The sequence below is a fragment of the Tupaia chinensis genome, unplaced genomic scaffold (assembly GCF_000334495.1).
Source record: "Tupaia chinensis unplaced genomic scaffold, TupChi_1.0 Scaffold000097_1, whole genome shotgun sequence".
NCBI classification, from domain to species: Eukaryota; Metazoa; Chordata; class Mammalia; order Scandentia; family Tupaiidae; genus Tupaia; species Tupaia belangeri.
Window position 1 is genome coordinate 6,184,584 of NW_006159559.1, and position 23,951 is coordinate 6,208,534.

General features: G+C 36.3%; 1 protein-coding gene across 1 annotated transcript in view; it reads left to right on the top strand.

Moving 5' to 3' along the window:
- The window catches only part of DOP1A (DOP1 leucine zipper like protein A), a gene marked incomplete in the record, with an annotated part of 125,170 nt that overhangs the window by 49,427 nt on the left and 51,792 nt on the right, over nucleotides 1-23,951 (top strand). The window contains 10 exon segments of the mRNA XM_027769901.1: nucleotides 2,667-2,837; nucleotides 3,949-4,138; nucleotides 9,431-9,529; nucleotides 13,434-13,533; nucleotides 14,290-14,399; nucleotides 15,264-15,372; nucleotides 17,105-17,225; nucleotides 19,142-19,261; nucleotides 21,541-21,655; nucleotides 22,329-22,562. Of these exon segments, the coding sequence (XP_027625702.1) occupies nucleotides 2,667-2,837; nucleotides 3,949-4,138; nucleotides 9,431-9,529; nucleotides 13,434-13,533; nucleotides 14,290-14,399; nucleotides 15,264-15,372; nucleotides 17,105-17,225; nucleotides 19,142-19,261; nucleotides 21,541-21,655; nucleotides 22,329-22,562 (1,369 nt within the window).

Below are 23,951 nucleotides of genomic sequence, written 5' to 3' on the forward strand. Positions count from 1 at the left end.
ATACATATATACCCTCTCCTAAAAATAAGCTTTATGAGAGTAAGGAACAGGGATTTCTTCCTCTGACTTATTAATTGTTCTATTCTCAGTATCCTGAAGAATGCCAAACAGATGGTAGGTTCTTAATAAACATTTGTTAAGTATTTGATAAATGCTATTTGTTGTTAATTCAATTCTTTGATATTATAAAATAGTATTAAAGATAAATGAGGATGTATATTTTAAAAATAGTATCTAAAGTCTATAAAGGTTATTTTTAATATTTTAATATTAATTAATTTAATATTTTTAATGCTTTATGGTGCAATGGCTCACCAAAGAAACAGAGAATGTGAATACTCACCCCCTCCACACACACAGCAGGGATGGCTGCACCGCAGTCCCTTATCCTTCATTCTCTTTTTGGAATTCTGGACACAAATGCACATGTGCTCAGTGTGTTTGTCAAGCTGCTGGGTCTAGGATTCAGAGACTTAACCACCACACTGTGGGATAGCCCACTACATTTTAATTCTTAAATTTCATCTTATGAAGCACAGTAACTCTTCAGAGTTACAGAATATCTATCTATTTATTTATTTACTTATTTTAATTTACTAGAGGGTGTGTGGGCTCTCCAGGAGTGAGGGGAATGAGAACATGGGGGATGGTCATAACACAATCCCTTCTCCTCCATTCTCCTTTCATGATTTTAGGCATGCATGCACGTGCACCTAGCATGTTTTCCAAGCCACTTGGTCTGGGACTCAAACCCCGACTCAAACACAGTTGGCTTTGTGGCATCTATCTACCTTAACCACCAGTCAGCCCTAGTATACCTATTTTTATCATTAGTATATTATATTAAAATAGTATGTTAATTTTAGAATACTACATTTAAATATGGCAGATATTCTTACATACATACATACACTCTGGAATAATATTACATTGCTATCCTATGTTTTAAGTATAGCTAATTTAAAAGCTAAAGTTTATATTAAGTTTATATTTTCTTAAGTAATTTCTTTAATCTTAACATTTATGGTTTAACATACTAAATAGAAATACTTGTATGCACTTTCTGAATACCTTAAAATATTTAAATGGATATGTAAAGTACCTTAAAATATTTAATCAGATCAAGTCTCTGCCCTTTCAGCACTGTCACAGTTGTTCACCAGGTTTAAATACATGATTTTGAGGAGATACATTTAAATTGTAGCACTAATATTAACAGTCTGTTGAAGACATTAAACATTCAAATAAAGGATGTAAATGTTCTAATAATTAAGTATTGGATATTATGGGAACTGCATAGGCCTAACCTAGTCTAATTAGAGAACCATCTCCTCATGAAATGACTTAGCCTGAGACGTGAAACTTAAAAATCACTCAGACCATGGAGTGGGAATTGTATCAGTCAGAAGAGCATGTACCAAAGTCTGGGCACTAAAAAGATCATAGAAGGTTCTGAAAAGAACTAAGAAGGAATTCTTCAGTATAGCTGAGGAAGAGGGTGCATGAGTAAAATTGCTGAGTATTCATGGACTGTGCAGAAGTATGCAGTAGTCAAATTTTTTAAAGATGTTAAAAGCCATATTTTTTTTTGGAGAGATTTTCACTGTAGGGCGCGTGCGCTCGCCAGACAGACAGGGAGAGGCATAGAGACAGAAAGCGAGAAATCACCCCCCAGGGGGGATGGTCACGCCGCAATCCCTTCTCCTCCATTCTCCTCTCGGGATCTTGGGCACGCACGCACACGCGCCCGGCGTGAGTTTTAAGCCACCGGGTCCGGGGCACGAACCGCGGTCGACTACGTGGGAGTCCAGCGACATAGCCATTACGCTAACTGCTGGTTCCCTTAAAAGCCATATTGATGTTTAGGAAACTAATGAAAGGTTTTACAGAGAACAGCTGTTTAGGGTACTACTAAAGAGTGCCTGTTAAGACCTGATAGAGATCCGGGGATAGTCCCTTCTAAAGAAGTATCTGGTGGAGATGGAGAGAACTTTGTATTCAAAAGCATCTAGGAGAGTGAATTGGAGAGAAAAGTTGGTGATTGACTGCAAATTAGAGTAGAAGATTTTTTCAAAGGGTCAAAGACCGTTCCTAGATTTATAGCATTTGGTTAGCCAGAAAAGTAGTAGTAGCATACTTTCAAGTTACAGTGGAAGGAACATGGGGAAAAGGATTCTGTTTTAGACTTGTGAAACATGAGGACTTTGTGGAACAGCTGGGTACTGACTGGGTTTATAAGTATGGAGCTCAGGTGAGAGAATTGGGTTGTTTTATTGGATATAGAAGCCATTTATGTAATTTACTGTTTGATCAAAAAATAGGCCCAGACTCAGTGGCACAAGCACAGGAGTATTGCTACAAAAGGCTAGGCTCCATAGGTGGTCTGGGTTCAGACCCAGGACCAATCTGAGCAGGCCAGCCATAGCTCTGTGTGACTGTGGTACCAGAGGCTAGGGCAGAAGATCAAGCAGCAAGACTCTGTCAGAAACACTTTTCTCTCTCCCCCACTCTTCTTTTCCCCCACCTTCTCATGCACTCTTTCTCTCATTAAAAATAAAATATGTAAGTATGTAAATAAATAAATGATTTGTAAATGCATGTAGTTGCATACAAAATAATCTTTTATACTTCATTTCTTTTTCTCCTTTTGTTTTTCTTTTTAACAGTTCTGGATTATTTCCTCTTCTTGCAAATGCTGCCATGTCTGTGAAACCAACATTGCTGAGTTTGTATGAGATCTATTACCTGCCTTTGGGTAAAACACTAAAACCTGGTCTGCAGGGGTTATTGACTGGTATCCTTCCTGGCTTAGAAGAAGGCTCTGAGTACTATGAGAGGTAATGATGTTTAGTGCGGCTCTGTAGCTAAAGTTATGGATTTGTCAACAAACAGCCTTAGATCAAATATATTTAACTATCAAAAGAATGAATTATTCTAGATGGTGCAGTATATCACCTAAAGATTTCTTTAGTAATAAAAATTATTACTGTGTATCACACTGAAAATATAGGTAGTAAGAGTACGGACTTGGAAAGTTTTTGCACTAGGTACAAATCTTGCCTCTGTAGACACAGTGTAGAAATCAAGTCCTAAAAATAATAACTCATATAAGCTACTTTGGGAAAAATATTATAACCCTTGTCCGCAAAACTTGTAATTTGCTTTCTTTTTTTTTTTTTTTTGAGAGATTTTCGCTATAGGGCGTGTGCGCTCACCAGACAGACAGAGACATACAGACAGAAAGCGAGAAATCACCCCCCATGGGGGATGGTCATGCTGCAATCCCTTCTCCTCCATTCTCCTCTCAGGATCTTGGGCACGCATGCACATGCACCTGGCGTGAGTTTTAAGCCACCGGGTCCGGGACGCAAACCGCAGGTCGACTACGTGGGAGTCCAGCGACATAGCCATTATGATAACCGCTGGTTCCCATAATTTGCTTTTTATAAATCTTTTGGCTTATTTGTTTACAATGAAGAAATATAAGATTATTTTATTTAGCTTATAAATCAGTTTTGTTATAGTAGTAACATTTGGAAATGTCCTTTAAGATTTTTGTAGAAAATCAACAGAAGATATGCTATAGTATTACTTTAAAGTATCTGTGGTCTTTTATTTCATACAGTAATTTAACAACCAGTGAAGTAAATGGGTCTTGTGGTGGTTTTTTGTTGTGTTTTTTTTGTTTTTTCCCTTTTACAGATGAGACAACCGAAGAAGATTGACTTCCCCAAAGTACACAGCTAGTAAATGATTGACCCAGGGCTTAATCTAGTCCTCTGACTCTAGAGTATTTGCTTATCCAATGTCTCATACTTGTTTCTATAGTGAAGCATGTGACTACAGCATGGATGCCCTTAAATATTTTTTAGAAGGGAATAATAATTTATAATTTTTAATGTGAACCTAATTATTTCCCTTCTTAAGCCACTTTATTTTGTACCTCAGGACAAACACTTTGCTGGAGAAGGTCGCTGCTGCAGTGGACCAGTCAGCATTCTACAGTGCCCTGTGGGGTAGTCTTCTCACTAGTCCTGCTGTGCGTTTACCTGGAATCACCTATGTTCTTGCCCATTTGAACAGGAAGCTGTCTATGGAAGATCAACTTTACATAATTGGCAGTGATATCGAGCTAATGGTAGGTTTAAAATGTTGCTGTTCATTTTCCAATTTCTTTTTTTTTTTTTTTTAGCTGAGCACTATTCTAAACAGATACTGAGGTTCGTGCTGTGAACAAAGTTCCTATTTTGTATAGTTTATGTTTTTTAATCAAGGGATATTAAAGGCCAAAATAATTAGTAATTATTATTTTTAAAAGCTTAGTTGTTTTTTAATGAAAGGGCATTATTCAAAATATATATCCATGAAAAAATTTGGACAAGAATGTTCATGGCATTATTCATAATAGCCAAAACTTGAAAACAATCCAAATGACTATTAACTGATCAGTGAATAAATAAGATGCAGTGGGGGGACAAGATGGTGGGCTCACAGTGGGGCTCTGTCAAAGATTGAAAAGTAATTTGTTTAAAAGCAGATTTTAATAGCAGTTTCTCTTCAAAACAACTTTTATTGTACCACCTAAGAAGCATCTTTATACACCAAAACAGTAAAAGTAATAAAATGGGTGAAATTGAAGACAATTATCTTGACACATTTACTTCCAACCCAAGTACAGCTTGCTTTGACATCTGATGGCAGGACAATAGTCCACTACCACCAGTCTGTGGACATTCCATATGAACACACAAAACCTATCCCTAGACCAGATCCTGTGCATGATAATGAAAACACATGATCAAATGCTGAAAACCAAACTAGAGGAGAAAGGTGATCAAGCAAAGACCCATGATAGAACAACTTAGCAAGATGTTCTTTACTCCCAAGCGCCACTGGTATCCACATGGACCGTATCAAAGACGTCGTAAGAAACTGGATCTTCCAAATGACAGATGACATTTTGGTTCTCAGGGGAAGTTCTTAAGGGAATCATAGAAACATCCCTCATTTGTCATCTTTTTTTTTTTTTTTGAGAGAAACTTTTGCCATATGGCACATGCATTCACTGAAGAGACAGAGACAGAAAGTGAGAAATCACCTGCTCAAACCACGATCACCCATGTGGGAGTCCAGCACCTTCACCGTTACGGTACTTGCTGGACCCACTTCATTTGTCATTTTAAGTATGGTATATTCACTAATATGTATGTAATATAATAATAAAATTTAATTCCTTTTTATATATTAAAAAAGATGTAATGGAACATTATTCAACCATAAAACTAAATGCAGTACTGGTAAATACAACAATGTAAATGAATCTTGAAAATATGCTATGTGGAAGAAGTCATACACAAGGCCCACATATTTTATCATTTCATTCTTAGGAAATGTTCAGGATAGGCAAATCCATAGAGATGGAAGTGGATTACAGTTGTCTATCACTGACGGTAGGAGCTAAGAGAGTAGGGAGTGACTGCTAAAGGGTCCAGGCTTTCTTTTTGTTATCTCTTTTTTTTTTGGAGAGGTTTTTGCTACAAGGGCGCGTGCGCTCATGAGAAAGACAGAGAGACAGAAAGTGAGAAATCACCCCTGGAGGGGAAATGGCCATGCCACAATCCCTTCTCCATTCTCCTCTCAGGATCTTGGGCATGCACGCACATGCACCCAGCATGAGTTTAAGCCACCAGGTCTGGGACTCGAACCGTTTCAACTGCATGGGAGTCCAGTGACATAGCCATTACGCTAACTGCTGGTCCCATTTTTGTTACCTTTTTCTGAGGTGACAAAAATTATGTTTGAAACTTGCCTGTGATGATTGCACAATTCTGAACAACTGAATTGCACATTTTAAATAAATGGGTTGCATGGTATGTGTGTTGCATATCAATTAAGCTATTTGGCCCCATGGCCTAACAGGTAAGAAGTCCGGAAACCTATGGTTGATCACAAATCTCAACTCTAGGGGCTTGAAAAATGCACTAGGTGTGTGTGCCCAAAATTCCCACAGATGGAGAAATGGAGAAGGGATTGAGGTATGACCATGTCCCATGGGAGTATAGGGGCGTGCTTTCTTTTCGCTATAGGGCGTGTGCGCTCACCAGACAGACAGAGACATACAGACAGAAAGCGAGAAATCACCCCCCATGGGGGATGGTCATGCTGCAATCCCTTCTCCTCCATTCTCCTCTCAGGATCTTGGGCACGCATGCACATGCACCTGGCGTGAGTTTTAAGCCACCGGGTCCGGGACGCAAACCGCAGGTCGACTACGTGGGAGTCCAGCGACATAGCCATTATGATAACCGCTGGTTCCCATAATTTGCTTTTTATAAATCTTTTGGCTTATTTGTTTACAATGAAGAAATATAAGATTATTTTATTTAGCTTATAAATCAGTTTTGTTATAGTAGTAACATTTGGAAATGTCCTTTAAGATTTTTGTAGAAAATCAACAGAAGATATGCTATAGTATTACTTTAAAGTATCTGTGGTCTTTTATTTCATACAGTAATTTAACAACCAGTGAAGTAAATGGGTCTTGTGGTGGTTTTTTGTTGTGTTTTTTTTGTTTTTTCCCTTTTACAGATGAGACAACCGAAGAAGATTGACTTCCCCAAAGTACACAGCTAGTAAATGATTGACCCAGGGCTTAATCTAGTCCTCTGACTCTAGAGTATTTGCTTATCCAATGTCTCATACTTGTTTCTATAGTGAAGCATGTGACTACAGCATGGATGCCCTTAAATATTTTTTAGAAGGGAATAATAATTTATAATTTTTAATGTGAACCTAATTATTTCCCTTCTTAAGCCACTTTATTTTGTACCTCAGGACAAACACTTTGCTGGAGAAGGTCGCTGCTGCAGTGGACCAGTCAGCATTCTACAGTGCCCTGTGGGGTAGTCTTCTCACTAGTCCTGCTGTGCGTTTACCTGGAATCACCTATGTTCTTGCCCATTTGAACAGGAAGCTGTCTATGGAAGATCAACTTTACATAATTGGCAGTGATATCGAGCTAATGGTAGGTTTAAAATGTTGCTGTTCATTTTCCAATTTCTTTTTTTTTTTTTTTTTTAGCTGAGCACTATTCTAAACAGATACTGAGGTTCGTGCTGTGAACAAAGTTCCTATTTTGTATAGTTTATGTTTTTTAATCAAGGGATATTAAAGGCCAAAATAATTAGTAATTATTATTTTTAAAAGCTTAGTTGTTTTTTAATGAAAGGGCATTATTCAAAATATATATCCATGAAAAAATTTGGACAAGAATGTTCATGGCATTATTCATAATAGCCAAAACTTGAAAACAATCCAAATGACTATTAACTGATCAGTGAATAAATAAGATGCAGTGGGGGGACAAGATGGTGGGCTCACAGTGGGGCTCTGTCAAAGATTGAAAAGTAATTTGTTTAAAAGCAGATTTTAATAGCAGTTTCTCTTCAAAACAACTTTTATTGTACCACCTAAGAAGCATCTTTATACACCAAAACAGTAAAAGTAATAAAATGGGTGAAATTGAAGACAATTATCTTGACACATTTACTTCCAACCCAAGTACAGCTTGCTTTGACATCTGATGGCAGGACAATAGTCCACTACCACCAGTCTGTGGACATTCCATATGAACACACAAAACCTATCCCTAGACCAGATCCTGTGCATGATAATGAAAACACATGATCAAATGCTGAAAACCAAACTAGAGGAGAAAGGTGATCAAGCAAAGACCCATGATAGAACAACTTAGCAAGATGTTCTTTACTCCCAAGCGCCACTGGTATCCACATGGACCGTATCAAAGACGTCGTAAGAAACTGGATCTTCCAAATGACAGATGACATTTTGGTTCTCAGGGGAAGTTCTTAAGGGAATCATAGAAACATCCCTCATTTGTCATCTTTTTTTTTTTTTTTGAGAGAAACTTTTGCCATATGGCACATGCATTCACTGAAGAGACAGAGACAGAAAGTGAGAAATCACCTGCTCAAACCACGATCACCCATGTGGGAGTCCAGCACCTTCACCGTTACGGTACTTGCTGGACCCACTTCATTTGTCATTTTAAGTATGGTATATTCACTAATATGTATGTAATATAATAATAAAATTTAATTCCTTTTTATATATTAAAAAAGATGTAATGGAACATTATTCAACCATAAAACTAAATGCAGTACTGGTAAATACAACAATGTAAATGAATCTTGAAAATATGCTATGTGGAAGAAGTCATACACAAGGCCCACATATTTTATCATTTCATTCTTAGGAAATGTTCAGGATAGGCAAATCCATAGAGATGGAAGTGGATTACAGTTGTCTATCACTGACGGTAGGAGCTAAGAGAGTAGGGAGTGACTGCTAAAGGGTCCAGGCTTTCTTTTTGTTATCTCTTTTTTTTTTGGAGAGGTTTTTGCTACAAGGGCGCGTGCGCTCATGAGAAAGACAGAGAGACAGAAAGTGAGAAATCACCCCTGGAGGGGAAATGGCCATGCCACAATCCCTTCTCCATTCTCCTCTCAGGATCTTGGGCATGCACGCACATGCACCCAGCATGAGTTTAAGCCACCAGGTCTGGGACTCGAACCGTTTCAACTGCATGGGAGTCCAGTGACATAGCCATTACGCTAACTGCTGGTCCCATTTTTGTTACCTTTTTCTGAGGTGACAAAAATTATGTTTGAAACTTGCCTGTGATGATTGCACAATTCTGAACAACTGAATTGCACATTTTAAATAAATGGGTTGCATGGTATGTGTGTTGCATATCAATTAAGCTATTTGGCCCCATGGCCTAACAGGTAAGAAGTCCGGAAACCTATGGTTGATCACAAATCTCAACTCTAGGGGCTTGAAAAATGCACTAGGTGTGTGTGCCCAAAATTCCCACAGATGGAGAAATGGAGAAGGGATTGAGGTATGACCATGTCCCATGGGAGTATAGGGGCGTGCTTTCTCTTTCACCCTCTCTGTTTGTCTCTGGTAAATACATGTACCTCTGGGAAAAAAAACAAAAAACACTTTTGCCCTAAAAATATAATGAAGCTCTTTATGAAGTAATAGAAGTGCTTTCCAAAATATATTGTTAAATGAAAAAGATAAGGTTTGGGACATAGGCATATATATTTTTTTATATACTTGTATTTCCAGAATGTATTCACTGTAATACTGGTTGCTTATAAAAGGAATATTGGGTGGTTGGAAGAGATGTAAGAGAACATTTTTGCTGTATAGTCTTTTGTATTCCCTAATTTTTAAACCATCATAATATAATTTATTCAAAATAATATAAGTATACCTAATTATTGATAAGACCCTCAAAATATTCCTTTGTTTATTAGAGAAAATGAAGAGTTGTTACCTTATCCATGGGAAAAATCCCCAGCATAATAGACAATAGATGTCAAAAATTCTCTCATTTCAGGTAGAAGCAGTAAGTACATCGGTGCAGGACTCAAGTGTACTTGTACAGAGAAGCACACTGGACCTCATACTCTTCTGTTTTCCATTCCACATGAGTCAGGTAAAACATTAACGCTGATATTATTACAAGACATTCTTGAGAAATAGAATCATCATGTATGGTCATTTTTTATGTTGGATTATATGGCATATATGTTGGATTCTTTTGTTTTATAAATTACTAAATAGGCAAGTCCATTATTATTATTATTATTAATACATTCGATGGCTATACATCATTTAGATAGTAAAGAGATTTTACCCAGCATTTAAGGAGTGGAATTTGTGAAAAGTTTAAAGAACAAGTGTTCACTGATTTGTTAAGAATATGATAACTGAAATATGTATACATTGTAAAATGGTTAAATTGAGCTAGTTAACATATTCATTACCTCACAGACTTACTTTTTACAATATGAGCATTTAACATCTACTCTCAGCGATTTTCAAGAATACAACACATTGTAGGGACCAGCAGTTAGCGTAATGGCTATGTCACTGGACTCCCATGTAGCCGACCGCGGTTTAAGTCCCGGACCCGGTGGCTTAAAACTCATGCTGGGCATGTGTGCGTACATGCCCAAGACCCCAAGGAGAGAACATAGAACAGAGGAGAAGGGATTGTGGCGTGGCCATCACCCCTGGGGGAGTGATTTCTTGCTTTCTGTCTTTCTGTCTCTGTCTGTCTAGCATTTGCACCTGCCCTATAGTGAAAACCTCTCAAAAAGAAAAAAGAATACAATGCATTGTTACTAACTATAATTACCATGTTGTACAATATATCTCTTGAACTTACTCTTCCTCTCTATCTGAAACTTTGTATCCTTTGTTCAACATCTTTTTGCTCTCTTAAGAGTAGTTTTTCTCTAGAAATAAGATTGGGATACATTTATAACTTTTAAGATTTTTGTGACGATATCTATCTATCCTGCATATCTGATACTGGGTAGATAGAACAACAATTCTCAAATGCATTCATTGCAGAACACTGTCACACTCTTAAAAGTATTGAGGATCCTAAAAATCTGACCCTGCAGTTTGATTCCCAGACCCAGTGGTTTCTGAAACATGCTGGGTATATGTGCCCCAGAGTCCAAAAGAATGGATAGATGGAGGAAAAGTGGTTGTAGCATTACCATTTCTCAAGGGGATTGCTTTTTCCTCCCTCCCTCCTCCCCCCTCCTCTCTCTCTCTCTCTCTCTCTCTCTCATGCAAACACCCTTTAACAAAGAAAAATAATTGCATTCTGGGGCATGGTGGTTAAGGCAATTGGATCCCCAACATGGTTGTCTGTGCCATTCGAGTTCCAGAGCTGGCAATTGGAAAACATGGTGTCCATGTGTGTGTGCATGCCCAAAATCCTAGAGGAAAATGGAGGAGAAAGGATTGCAGGTGTCCATGCTCCCTGGGAGGTTATCCCTCCTCCCACCCACCCTTACCTGACTTCAGTGAGTGTACAAGGCAATAGCAAACTAAAAATAAAAAACAAAAAAAGGAATTCTGTGAAAAAGTTGATAGTTCAACTCACAGCTCAGTTGTGTAAATGCTTTTGATTGAGACTGCTGTCATTCTTAAAGGTAAATAAGAGAAGACTATCTGTGTAATATTTTATTACAAAGAATATTACAATATATGTACTCAAAGGTTAATGATTAATAAAACAAATTTTTGCTACTTCATTAATAACATTCTTGGAAAAAAAAAAATGCAGGGCCAACAGATGGTATAATAGTTATGTTGCTGGACTCCCACGTAGTCAACCACGGTCCAAGTCCTGGACTCGGCGACTTAAAACTCATGCTGGGCACGTCTGTGTGCATGCACAAGATCCCAAGAAGAGAATAGAGGAAAAGAGATTGCAGTGTGTCCATCTCCCTAGGGAGTGATTTCTTACTTTTTGTCTCTTTGTCCCTTTCTCTCTGGCAGGAACATGTGCCCTATAGCAAAAATCTAAAAAAAAAAAAAAAAAAAAAAACCAGAAAAAAAATTGCTACAGGGTGTGTGTACTCACTGAAGAGAGAAGGACAGAAAAAGAAAGTGAGAAATTATACGTCTCCCTCCAAGAATGGCTCTGCTTCAGTCCCTTCTACTCCATTCTCCTCTCGAGATTTTGGGCATGCACACATGTCCAGTGTTTTTTAAGCTGTCAAGTCTGAGACTCAAACCATGCTGTCAGCCATGTGGGTTCCAGCTGCCTTAAGCACGATGCCACCTGACTGGCCCCCAATAATAACATTCTTAAGTGAACTGGATTTTCCTTTCCTTTTTGTTTTTGTTTTACTACAAGTACATGGCAGTAGAAATACAGTGATTAGCGGTACAGTGGGTGCCACTCTTGTACTGTCTCTTTTCATGAGAAGGTGCCAGCAGCTTCACCAGCTATTGGGTGATGTCAACACAGCAAAGAAAGGCAAGAAAACTGCTTGGTATTGTTATGAATATATATAGTTTTATTATGAATAGCTAGTTTTTACCTGTGGACCTCCCAAAAGAGTCTTAGAGATCCACAGGTCTGAGACCACAGTTTGAGAATTGCAGAGATAAATAGAAGATTTCTGCGTTCAAAGGAGTGAATTTGTCAGCTGTTTATCTGTGTTCCATAACATCTCAGTTATTTCTGTGATTCCTTTAAAGCAAATAGTCTGGACTGAATCCCTTTCTAATTCTATTAGAAATAATGTAGTATAAAGTGAACTCATCTATAACTAAGGAAAGGTCAGTTGGGGCACTAACCAGGCATTTGAATTTGGCTAAGCACTTAGGCCTATTGGGAGTCTCAGGTCCTTCATTTATACAATGCTTTTTAAACCTGCCACTTTCCAATTTACATTGTAATTTGCAAATTGCAAGTTTCTATTCTAATGTGTGATTAGTAATATTCTTAAAGTTAACAGAAAATTAATTAGCTGTCTCCTGTCTCTCTTTTTATAAAAATTTTAGGTACTTTAGGTAAAAACAGATCTTCATATTTTTTTATACATCTAATCAAGGCTATTGGGATAGAGACAAAGAAAACAATTTTGTTCTCTTAAAAAGATACAGAACAATGGGGCCAGCAAGTGGCATTGTATTTAAGGTGCTGGACACTCCCACATGGCCGACCATGGTTCAAGTTCTGGATCTGGTGGCTTGCTTTCTCATTCGCTAGTGGCTTGCTTTCTCACTCTCTCTCTCTCTCTCTCTCTCTCTCTCTCTCTCTCTCTCTCGTCAAATTAAAGTAAATGAATAAATAAATAAAATAAATATTTAAAAAAGATACAGAACAAAATGAAAAATATTAAAATTTTTTAAAGCTAAATGATACAAAAGGGTCCATTATATTTTCTGTATTTTTGAAATACTACATTATAAAAATTTTTAAAAAGAAGAAATGAAGAACTTGGAATCAGTGATGATAATAACCTTTAAGAACTGTAAGTGTGGGAAACTAGTGGCATATGATTTTCTTACATTTGTTTCATCTTGCTTCATTTTCTTTGGTTTGTATCAGATTTTGCTACTACTAGATAGGATGAAGAACTTCATACTGGAAGTTAAAATACAGTTTAAGCTATGCAGCTAAATCGCCATGTTACCTAACTTTCTCCCTGTTTTTTAATTTATAAAGTATAAGTAATAATTCTTGTGTTTAAAAGATTAAATGAAATGGTATTATATGAAAGTACCTCATCTACCCTAAAGTTCTGTGCATATCGCAAGGCATTGTGTTTTGAAGAATTACTTATTTAATTTTATATATTTATTTTTATCTTTTATTTGATCAGAGACAGACAAAGAGAGTAAGAGAAAATGAGAAAGCAAGCTGCCAAGTTCAGGACTCAAACCTCAATTGGCCATGTAGGGTCTAGTGCCTCAACCACCATGCCACCTGCTGGCCCCCAAAAGGCATATTTTTTTTGAAGAAGAAAGAAAACAGATATGCTTTTGTATGTGCTTAAGTTTAGCCACATTCCTAACTTTTTCAGGCCACTCGACCAGATATGATCAGGATCTTGTCAGCAGCCCTTCATGTAGTACTAAGGAGGGATATGTCCCTGAACCGAAGACTTTACGCATGGCTTCTTGGTAGGTCTTTGCTGTATGTGGTCATAGTTGGGAAAGATGGGAAGAGATTTTTCATACATAAGTATTATCAAGTTGTTTGTATGTCCTAAATAAAAAAACTAAAGATTTTTGTGTTAATAGACAATAAAAATATAAACAAAATTAATTATGTGTTGTATGAAGAAATTTTAGAAACTTCTTAGTCAAACACAGGCTATTTGAACCCATGACATCATGTTTCCTTTGGGAAAAAAACTTTTCCCTTATAAATTGAGGTTATTACACCCCTAAGTTAGTAGCTAAAGAAGGATAAATTAATACTCAAAATAATGATATAATTTCTTAAACTTTAAAGTCTTCAGAGGACTTAGAACTAGTACTACTGTCTCCCCTGACACCAGTCTCGTATTTCAGTAGTAAGACACTATGTATACTTTGGTCTTCCATACTTTTTCTTTGGCCTACCTTCACAATTCCTTACTGCCTAAAATGAGAGGATGCAATGTAACTTATCTTCGATGTTTTGAGTCATCAGTTGATTCACAGTAAGATCGAGGGGAAAAAAAAGGATAATTCTGGAAGAATACTATGATTTTTACCTATTGAATTGGTTTCCCTTTATTCAACTATCTAAAATGATCTCTCTTGCTGACATTGAATGGGCTACTAAATGGTAAGTGTTTAGTGCTGTTTTTGAGAATTTGCTGTTTTGGTATTTAGTGAACAACAGTTCTGAGAATTTTATTTTAATTCATTTTGCAATTTGTTTCCATGGAGGTTTCGATAACAACGGTGCTATAATAGGACCAAGAAGCACAAGACATAGTAATCCTGAGGAACATGCCACTTATTATTTCACTACGTTTTCAAAAGAATTGTTGGTCCAGGTAATGAATGCTTTCATTATTCTTTTATGCACTGCTACTAGAGTAGTAATTGAATTCATAATTGAAGTGTAGAGAGACAAAGCTCACATACTTCCCAAGAATGACCATAACAAATATTATCCTAAAATGATAAGTAATCGTAAGTTAGACTCCCATGTAAAGCCAGAGATTTTTTTTTTAACCTTACCTTGTTGTTTACATGACTTTATTAAAATATAGTTGCAGCTTCTTGTCTACTCTAAGACAGTTGGAGCTTTTCTAAAAATGTATCAGTACCTGTGTTGTTTCCTGTGAAGCCCCAGGAAAATATGGGCTGTAACAGGACTCCAAATACAGTAAAATTGCTGCTGTAATAGGTATGTTAAAACAATCCACAGGTTTATTTCATACTATTTTATTTCAATTATACTTACTCAAGATGCCTCAAAGTAAACAGAATATATGTATAAGGGATTTTAAAATGAGTGAAGTTATAAGAATATTGTTTGTTTTGAGTCTCTAATGGAAAAATAATTGCGTATCAGCTGATATTGCTATGATCATGTGGCAATCTGGGATTATCTGAAATAGAAGCATTTTTATCTTTAGGACATTCAACTCATGTATATATTTTTCTCAGTTTTCTTGGATTCTTCCCCTTTTTTCCTCAAGAGAAATTTAAGGGCTTTTTTCTTCTCTCAAGAAAGATGAATATGACACTTTATTTCCTAGCAGAAAAAGAAGTAGTTCTTGGTGAAGGGGCTTCAGAAAAACAGTATGGGTTGAAAAATCTTCATTACAGATGGTTAAATTTAAAAATATACTTTTTTTCTTAAAAGTTATTGAATCTTTTTAAATAACTAGTATATTTTTCTTTTTTTAAAGGCAATGGTGGGAATCTTACAAGTGAATGGATTTGGAGAAGAGAGCACTCTAATGCAGGATCTAAAACCTTTTCGTATTTTAATCAGCTTGCTGGACAAACCTGAGCTAGGTAATATATACTGTCCAGGGAATAAGGTCATATGTGGTTGGTTTGTATAGTTTCATAAGAAAAAGATAAGTCATCAAAATTTCTTTATTTTGAGGTGTTCTTTAGGTAGAGGTTGTCAACAATTTCTTACCTACAGTTTATGCTATAAAGTTAAGATACAAGTAGGTATATCATATATTTACCCTGTACTGTGTATGGCAGGAAAATCATTTTAAAGATGTTTGCTCTTCTTCTTCTTCTTTTTTTTTTTTTTTTTTGAGAGGTTTTTGCTATAGGGCACGTGTGCTCACCAGAAAGACAGAAAGAGACAGAGAGATAGAAAGCAAGAAATCACCCCCCCAGGGGGGATGGCCACACCACAATCCCTTCTCCTCCATTCTCTTCTCAGGATCTTGGGCACGCACGTACGCGCACCCACCATGAGCTTAAGCCACTGGGTCTGGGACTCGAACCGTGGTCGACTACATGGGAGTTCAGTGACATAGCCATTAGCTAACTGCTGGTCCCAAGATGTTTGCTCTTCTTAATCATGATTTAGTTAGTAATTGAAACATTTATGATCCGTCACAACTGTTGAATTGTCAGAAAAGTCATGATGTATTTTTTCTATGCAAAAATGCATCATGGCTTTCTTATAGTCCAATAATTTATAGTTCACATAATTCAAGAACTTGAAGAAAAATATTTGCGTTATAGCCCTTAACTTTCTTCCCCACACCTCCTTTGTTTTGTATTGTATCCTCTCTTTATTATATATTTATTATATATGGGTCTTTGGAGAAGTTAATTATGGCACCTGAGACAGAATTTAAGAAAAAATATGGGTTTTAGTAACAATACATGGAAATTATAATGTAATTTTTTCAAGTTATATGCATATGTGAGCCAGCTCCTAGCACAGTGGCTGAGGAAACTGCATTCCATGACTGTGGTTTGAATACTGGCCCTAGCATGGCACATGAATTCCCAGGGTCCTGATTGGATGAAAAGATGGGATTGGAAGGGTTGTAGAGTGACCATGTCCCATCAGGGGGTGCTTTCTTTCTCTCTCTCATTCTTGCACACTCTCTCTCCATCTCTGGCAAGCACATGTGCCCTCTGGCAATAAAAATGCAGATGATAATAGCAAATATGCATAAGTTCTTTTACCAACTTTCAAAATGAACCTTTTCAAATATAAGAATAAATTGAGTTATAGCAATGGCCTTAGGAGGTTTTTTTGTTTGTTGGTTGGTTGGTTTTTCAGGACATTTGTATTTGCTGAAGCAATTAAATTTAGTCTCATGCATTTTAGTATTATTTAAAATAATTAATAGTAGTAGTCTTACAAGTACATTTTTTGAATACTTGTTATACTCTAGAAAGTATACTACTCACCTCATAAATATTTTTCCTAATCTTTGAAATAGTACTATGGGTTTGGTATTATCCCCATGCTAGAAAAGGAAACTAAAACTCAAATAATAACTTATCCAAGGTAACAGACTTACTGATTAAAGTCAATTTTCCTAATTCCATAATTTCTGTTATATCAACCTATATTTCAAATAAACGTTCCCTCAGTTATTTACTATTTTATAGTTAACTTCTAAAAATAGAAAGTGTAGTTTAGTTTCTGAAAAAAATTTTAATACATGTTTTAAATCATAATTAATTGAATAGCCAATTTATAGATAATAATGATTAGCCATTGCTAACTAATTACTGCCTTTAATTTCTGTATTAATATTAGGGCCTGTAATTCTGGAAGATGTCCTGATTGAAGTGTTTAGAACATTATATTCTCAGTGCAAAGCAGAATTGGATCTACAGATGGAACCACCCTTCAGCAAGGATCATACTCAGTTAAGCAGGTAGATTACAAAAAAATTAAGAATAGATATCCTCGTTTATTGATATTCATAAAGTAAACACTGCTCTATATAGTCACGTAATGTAACTGGAAATGTTAGTAGTAACTGGGAATCTGACTCTGGAGTTTGTGTTCTGGTGAGTAAAATTGATTTAAAATATCACTATATTTTGGTGATTCAAGTAGCATAATTAACTACTCTGATCAAGTAGGCACTTTAAGGATGACAATAGAACCACAACTTTGTAAGTTTGGTTTTTAATGTCACCAATTTAGAAAATTAAAAGTTAGCAGTTAATGTAAAGATAAAGGCTTACAGGAATTTACACTTACCAAACTCATAGGAGACTAACTGCCACATATCAGTTAATAATGGCAGCTGAACCTTGCTTGGAAACCAGGCCTGATTGTTTGTATGGGGATAGTGCCTCTTGATGACTTAACATACTCAGGAGACCAAGTCATAGATCTAAAAAAGACTCAAATGCAGGGTTAAATGAGTGAAAGGTCACTGGATAGTCTCCTTTTTTTCTAAGTTATGGTCATTTCTTCTTTAAGATATATGTGTGTGTGTGTATATACACATATATATACATACATATATGTGTATATACACACACTTTTTTTTTTAATGTCTGAGACAAATAATGTAACATTAGCATGTCTTGTTCTCTTAAGTCATTGATAGATAAATGCTGATAGTCTTTTTCTTTTCTACTTTAAGCAGACAACCGGTATCATCAGTCATAATACGACAAAGGTTCCAAGACTAAAGGGATTTGTTTGTTTGTTTTACATAATGTGCATTTCACTGTGTCTCCTTAGTAAGACTTTGGAGATACTTAGAACTTTCCTAAAAGCATATTATCAATATATATTTTTAAACATTTTAAGACTTTTAATTTCTGATGTGATATAATCTGTTGTATTTTTTGTTAGAGAAGTTAGTGTTGACTGATCTGGTTCTCTGTTTCATTCTGTACTAACTCTAAGAATGTATTTTGCTCCATAGAATAATTAGTCTTTTCTGCTATAGTATACTAAGTATACTGCCAGTATCTCACTATATAAAGAAAATTGTCTTAACTATTTGAAATAATGGGAAGAGAAAATATGTAACTGCCACTAGAAACAAAGCTATCTTTCCCTGATGGCATTTCAATAATAATGGTTATTTATGGTAATAGTCCCTTTTATTGTTGTCTATCAAGGTAAGAGTAATAGTTTGATTCAAATTGGTCAAAATAAACTTTATCTTTCTTCAGAAAATCCTAAACAGGGACCAGTAGATGGCATAATGTTTACTTCACAGAACTCCCATGTAGTCGACTGCAGTTTGAATCCTGGACCTGGCTGCTTAAGCTCGTGCCAGGCCTGTGTGCATGCATGCCCAAGACCTCATGAAGAGATGAGAAGGGATTGCAGCATGACCGTCCTCCCTGGGGGATGATTTCTTGCTTTCTGTCTCTGTCTCTGTCTTTCTGGCGAGCACACGCACCCTTATAGCAAAAATATCTTTAAAAAATTAAACCAAACCAAACCAAACAAAAAGCAAAAACACAAAAGAAAGCAGACATAATTCTTGAGAATCAAGGTTGTCAAAGTCAAATCACTATTCGATATTAGTTCAGAAAGACCTTGGACTTTTTTGTGTGTTTTTTTAATGATGCAAAAATTATGTAAGACTAATTTTTTATCTTGTTCATATATTTGAATGATGAAAACTCATATTTGTGAAAGTAATTGGGTGTAAAGTAATAGAGTAACAATAGATAAAAATTATTTGTTCCAATCTTACAAACACATTTTCTAGCAGTAATCTAGGGATGTGTACTGACCTAAAAATATTATGTGCACATTTAAATTTCAAAATTTTTTTTTTTAGTTTTTGTTTCTTTTCTTTTTTTTCTTTTTTAGCAAATTAAGGGAAAATAAAAAAACAGCAGAGCTAATAAAAACTGCCAACCTTCTCTTCAATTCCTTTGAGCCTTATTATATGTGGGATTACGTTGCACGTTGGTTTGAAGAATGTTGTAGGTATGTTAAACTGCTTTTATTTATTTTAATAGTATCAAGAATGTTCTTTCCTATTTTCTGACAACCATTAATTATTTAATAGCCATAATCTTACTCTACCTTGACACTCTAGGATATAAAATAATTGATCATATAGTCTTTTTTCCCCCTAAAGAATTATTTAATTTTATCTATTCATTATTTTAATTTGACTAGAGAAAGCAAGAAGGCAAACCACCTGTTGTGGGACTGGAACTGTAGTTGGCCATGTAGGAGTGTCCAGCTTCTTAGCCACCACACCACCTGCTGACCCGATCGTATAGTCTTACAGTTGGAAAGGAGTTTAGAGATGAATTGTCATTCACTAGCATAGATGAAAGACTTTCCTGTTCTAGTCTTTAGTAATCCAGTTTTTCTTTGTTGTAGAGAAGATAGAAAATTTGTGGCTGTTACCTCAGTATACTTTTCAAAAAATGATTTCCACTTTGATTAACAAAGAAAGCTCTTACATCACATTTATGTTTTCAAAGCCATAGAACCAACGCTATTGTTACCTATGAGTGTTAACAAGTCTCTACCTCCTGAGACACGAAACATAAAAAATGCTTTGAAAAATACTAGGATACTAGTGACCCTGAGTGGAATCTCTGAATTCTGCTGTAGACCAAATCCTCTTAGTACAAGATTAATTTCTCAAGTCTCAGTAGTTTGTAGTCAAAAGTAAGCATGTATAATATCAGGATTACAAGTTTTTGAAAATATAAATGTTGCTGCTATGTCTTAATCCTTTTAATGATTTAGAAAGTCATTCACTTAACTTCATTTAGCAGATGTTGAGCACCCAGTTGAAAAGTGCTGTGGTAGCCATATAGACACTCCCTGTCTTCAAAGACTTTCTAGAGGGAGTAAGCAGGCAATGAACATGTATATTCCTAATATAAATTAAAAATCACAATATTTTTAATAGATTAGGACATAGTAGATATAAAGAGAAATCAAGGTTTTGTTTTGTTTGGAGAGGTTTTTGTTATAGGGAGTGTGCACTTGCCAGAAAGAGAGAAACAGACAGACAGAAAGCGAGAAATCACCCCCCAGGGGGGATGGTCACGCTGCAATCCCTTCTCCATTCTCCTCTCGGGATTTTGGGCACACATGCACACATGCCTGGCGTGAGTTTTAAGCCACCGGGTCCGGGACGTGAACCGCAGTCGACTACATGGGGGTCCAGTGACGTAACCATTACGCCCTCAGCTGGTCCCAAAATCGAGTTTTTTAGACATGTATATATATTCCCCTAGTATTACATTTAAAATTACAGGGTCAGGCAGTGGTACAACGTTGGCACAACTACACCTGCATGGGAAATATGCTGAGACATCCCTGAGCATGCACGTGTATGCCTAGCTGAGACTGGGGTAGGGGTGCCTATCTTTGTCTCTGTCTCTCCCTCAAAAAATAAATAAAATAATTATTTAAAAATTTAAAATTACAAATGCCTTCATAGATTAAAACATAGGAATGCAGAATTATGAGTATCTGTTTGCCATTAGACTTTATTCTTGGTTTTCCCCTTTTGTGTTCACAAACACACAGCTACCCTTCCGTGTTTATTTCTAATTTCACGCTGCTGAGCCTTCACTTACTCCTCCCACTTGCCCAGTTGGTAGGGTTATAAATAGAGGTCACCCTCAGGATACAGTCACATTGTTGCATTTATTTGTATATATACTTATATTTTTGTTGGTCAGTGATTTTATCATATTCCTACTTTGTATCTTCAGAGTTTAGGGTCCTCTGTGGTCATATGAAATCGGTATGACTTAATGTGAATATTTGATGTCTATTCCTTGGTTCAAAAGAGACTTTTTGGAGGAGGTAGCATTTGATCTCAGCTCTTGAAAGACAGATACATTCTAGATGTGAGAAAATGTGGTTGGAGGAAAACAGTAGTCCATGGTGACAAACTGATAAAAACAAAGTTTAGAAATCAAGTAGCAAACAGTCCATTTTTACCAGGGGATGACATCTACAGTGAGAATAATGGAAAATAAGTCTCAGAAAGTGATATCTACCTAAAACACTTATAAGAGCAGGATGGGGGTTATAGGGAGACTTTGAACGTAGGAATTTTGCTTTGAGAATTTTCCGTGTACAAGTACAATAGTTCCCCAGGGGAAGGGAACATGTCATCACAAGAACGTTACTGTGAGTTAATTTGGACTTCATTAGAAAGACATTGATGTCACATGTATTCATGTCACTTGAGAGTGTACTTGATAAAGTGAATTTTGTCCTTTTAGGAGGACACTGCATGCCAGACTTCAGATGGGGCCTGGAGATAGTAGTGAGTCATCTGAGTTACAGCTGACCAATTTCTGCTTACTGGTGGATTTTTTGTTGGATATAGTTTCTTTGGTAAGACTACCTTGTTAAAATATCAAGGAAATCTAATAATAGTTCAAATATTTCATGTTGGAGGCAAATCTTATAGTCAAATAAATTTCATCTTTAAAATTAAAGTGGTTTTCCCCCTTTAGTCTTTTTTCATAAAATTTTCCAAGTGTTTTATCCTCCAACATATTATAATACCTGGAATATACCTCATAATTGCATGTTATAAAATCTTAATTGTTTACTATAGAGTGGTCTAATGCTGCATTTATATTCATTAATAGTTCTGTCTATTAAATGAAGACTGTTGGAATCTTTTCCCCTTATGTTTTCTCTCCTCAATTCTTTGCTTTCTCATTTTGAAGCCTACTAGAAGTATGAGGGTGCTGTGTCAGGTATGACATTCAGCCTGTTTTGTTTCTAACTCGTTCTGTTCACTTTTGTTATAATTTCAGTAATGTACCAGATTTAACTGGGGCTATTTTATAATATATGCCTTGAAATACATAAATAGAGTGGGAGTAGAGTTTTTATGTCATCAATTAAATGACTATATATTGTTAATTAAGAGCATGATACATATAAAACTTTACCAATGAGTAACATTATTACCTTATTTATATAGATTGAAAAATAAATAGTATAACTTTGTGATCATACATTGTTTAAACTTCTTTTATTTCACTTTTACTTTCAGGAGACTTATATTGAAATCCAGACAGAACACTTACCCCAGTTGCTGCTCAGAATGATTTCTGCCCTGACAAGCCATCTCCAGACATTGCACTTGTCTGAACTCACAGATTCACTCAGGCTGTGCTCCAAGATCCTTAGCAAGGTTCAGCCTCCACTGCTCTCTGCTGGCACTGGAGGTGTGTTACAGTTTCCAGGTGGGCAGAACAACTCAGTCAAAGAATGGGAAGACAAAAAGGTAATAAACTCTTATTCTTTGGTTTTATTTTTCTCTGAAGCAGAAAGAATGCTAAGTAAACTTATTTATGCAGAAGTACTTAAATATTATTGAATCCATCTTAGATCCAAGTCTTATAGCAATTGATCATCTCATATACTTTCTATACCAGCACTTTCTAGCAGAACTATTTATGTGAGCAACCTATGTAATTTTAAAGTTTCTGGTAAGCTACGCTAAAGAAAGTGAATAGCAGCGACTAGCAGTTAGTGTAATGGCTATGTCACTGAACTTCCCATGTAGTCGACTGCGGTTCAAGTCCCGGACCTGGTGGCTTAAACTCACGCCGGGCGCGTGTGTGTGCGTGCCCAAAATCCAGAGAGGAGAATGGAGGAGAAGGGATTGCGGCATGGCCATCCCCCCTAGAGGGTGATTTCTCGCTTTCTATTGCTCTGTCTCTTTCTGTCTTTCTGGTGAGTGCACACACCCTATAGCAAAAATCTCTCCAAAATAAAAAAAAAGAGAAAGTGAATAGCAAATGAAATTAATTTTAATTATATGTTAGACTAGTAGAGCCAGTTTATTATCATTTCAACATGTAATCTATATAAAATTTGATAACCTATTAAAAAAAAATGAGTGAGGAGCCACCAGGTGGCATAGTTGTTACACCACTGGACTCCCATATGGCCAACTGCAGTTCGAGTTCCAGACCTGGCAGCTAGAAAAATCATGTTGGGCGTGTGTGTGCGTGTGTGTGTGTGTGTGTGTGTGTGTGTTTGTTTGTCCAAGATCCTGGGAAGAGAATGGAGGAGAAGGGATTGTGGCATGACCATACTCCCTGGGGGGGTTGATTTCTCACTTTCCCCTCTCTCTGTCTCTGATGAGCACACAGGCTGGAGGGCAAAAACCTCTTGAAAAATATGAGTGAAATTGTGTACATCTTTTTTGTAGTAAGACTTCAAAATCTATTTTACTCTTATAGCATACTTCATCCAGATGCTAAATTTTTACCAGAAATATTTTATCTGTATTTACTCTCACAAAGTTTAAATTTAAGAAATTAGAGTCACATACCCAGGTTGTTTGAAACATACTTAGAAGTCTCTAATAATCAAATTATTAGAGTTTTATTTATTATTTTTTAAGATTTTTGCCATAGGAGAGTGAGCTCACCAGAGAGAAAGAGAGAGGTAAAGTGAGAAATCATCCCACAGGGGGATGGCCACGCCGCAGTCCCTTTTCCTCCACTCTTCTCCTGAGCTTCTGGGTATGCACACACATGCTCCTAGTATGATTTGCAAGCCTCCAGGTCCAGACTCATACCACAGTGAGCCATTTGAGAGACCACCGTAACTGTCATGCCACATGCTGGCTCCTAAATTATGTTTTTAAGCATGAATTAAATTA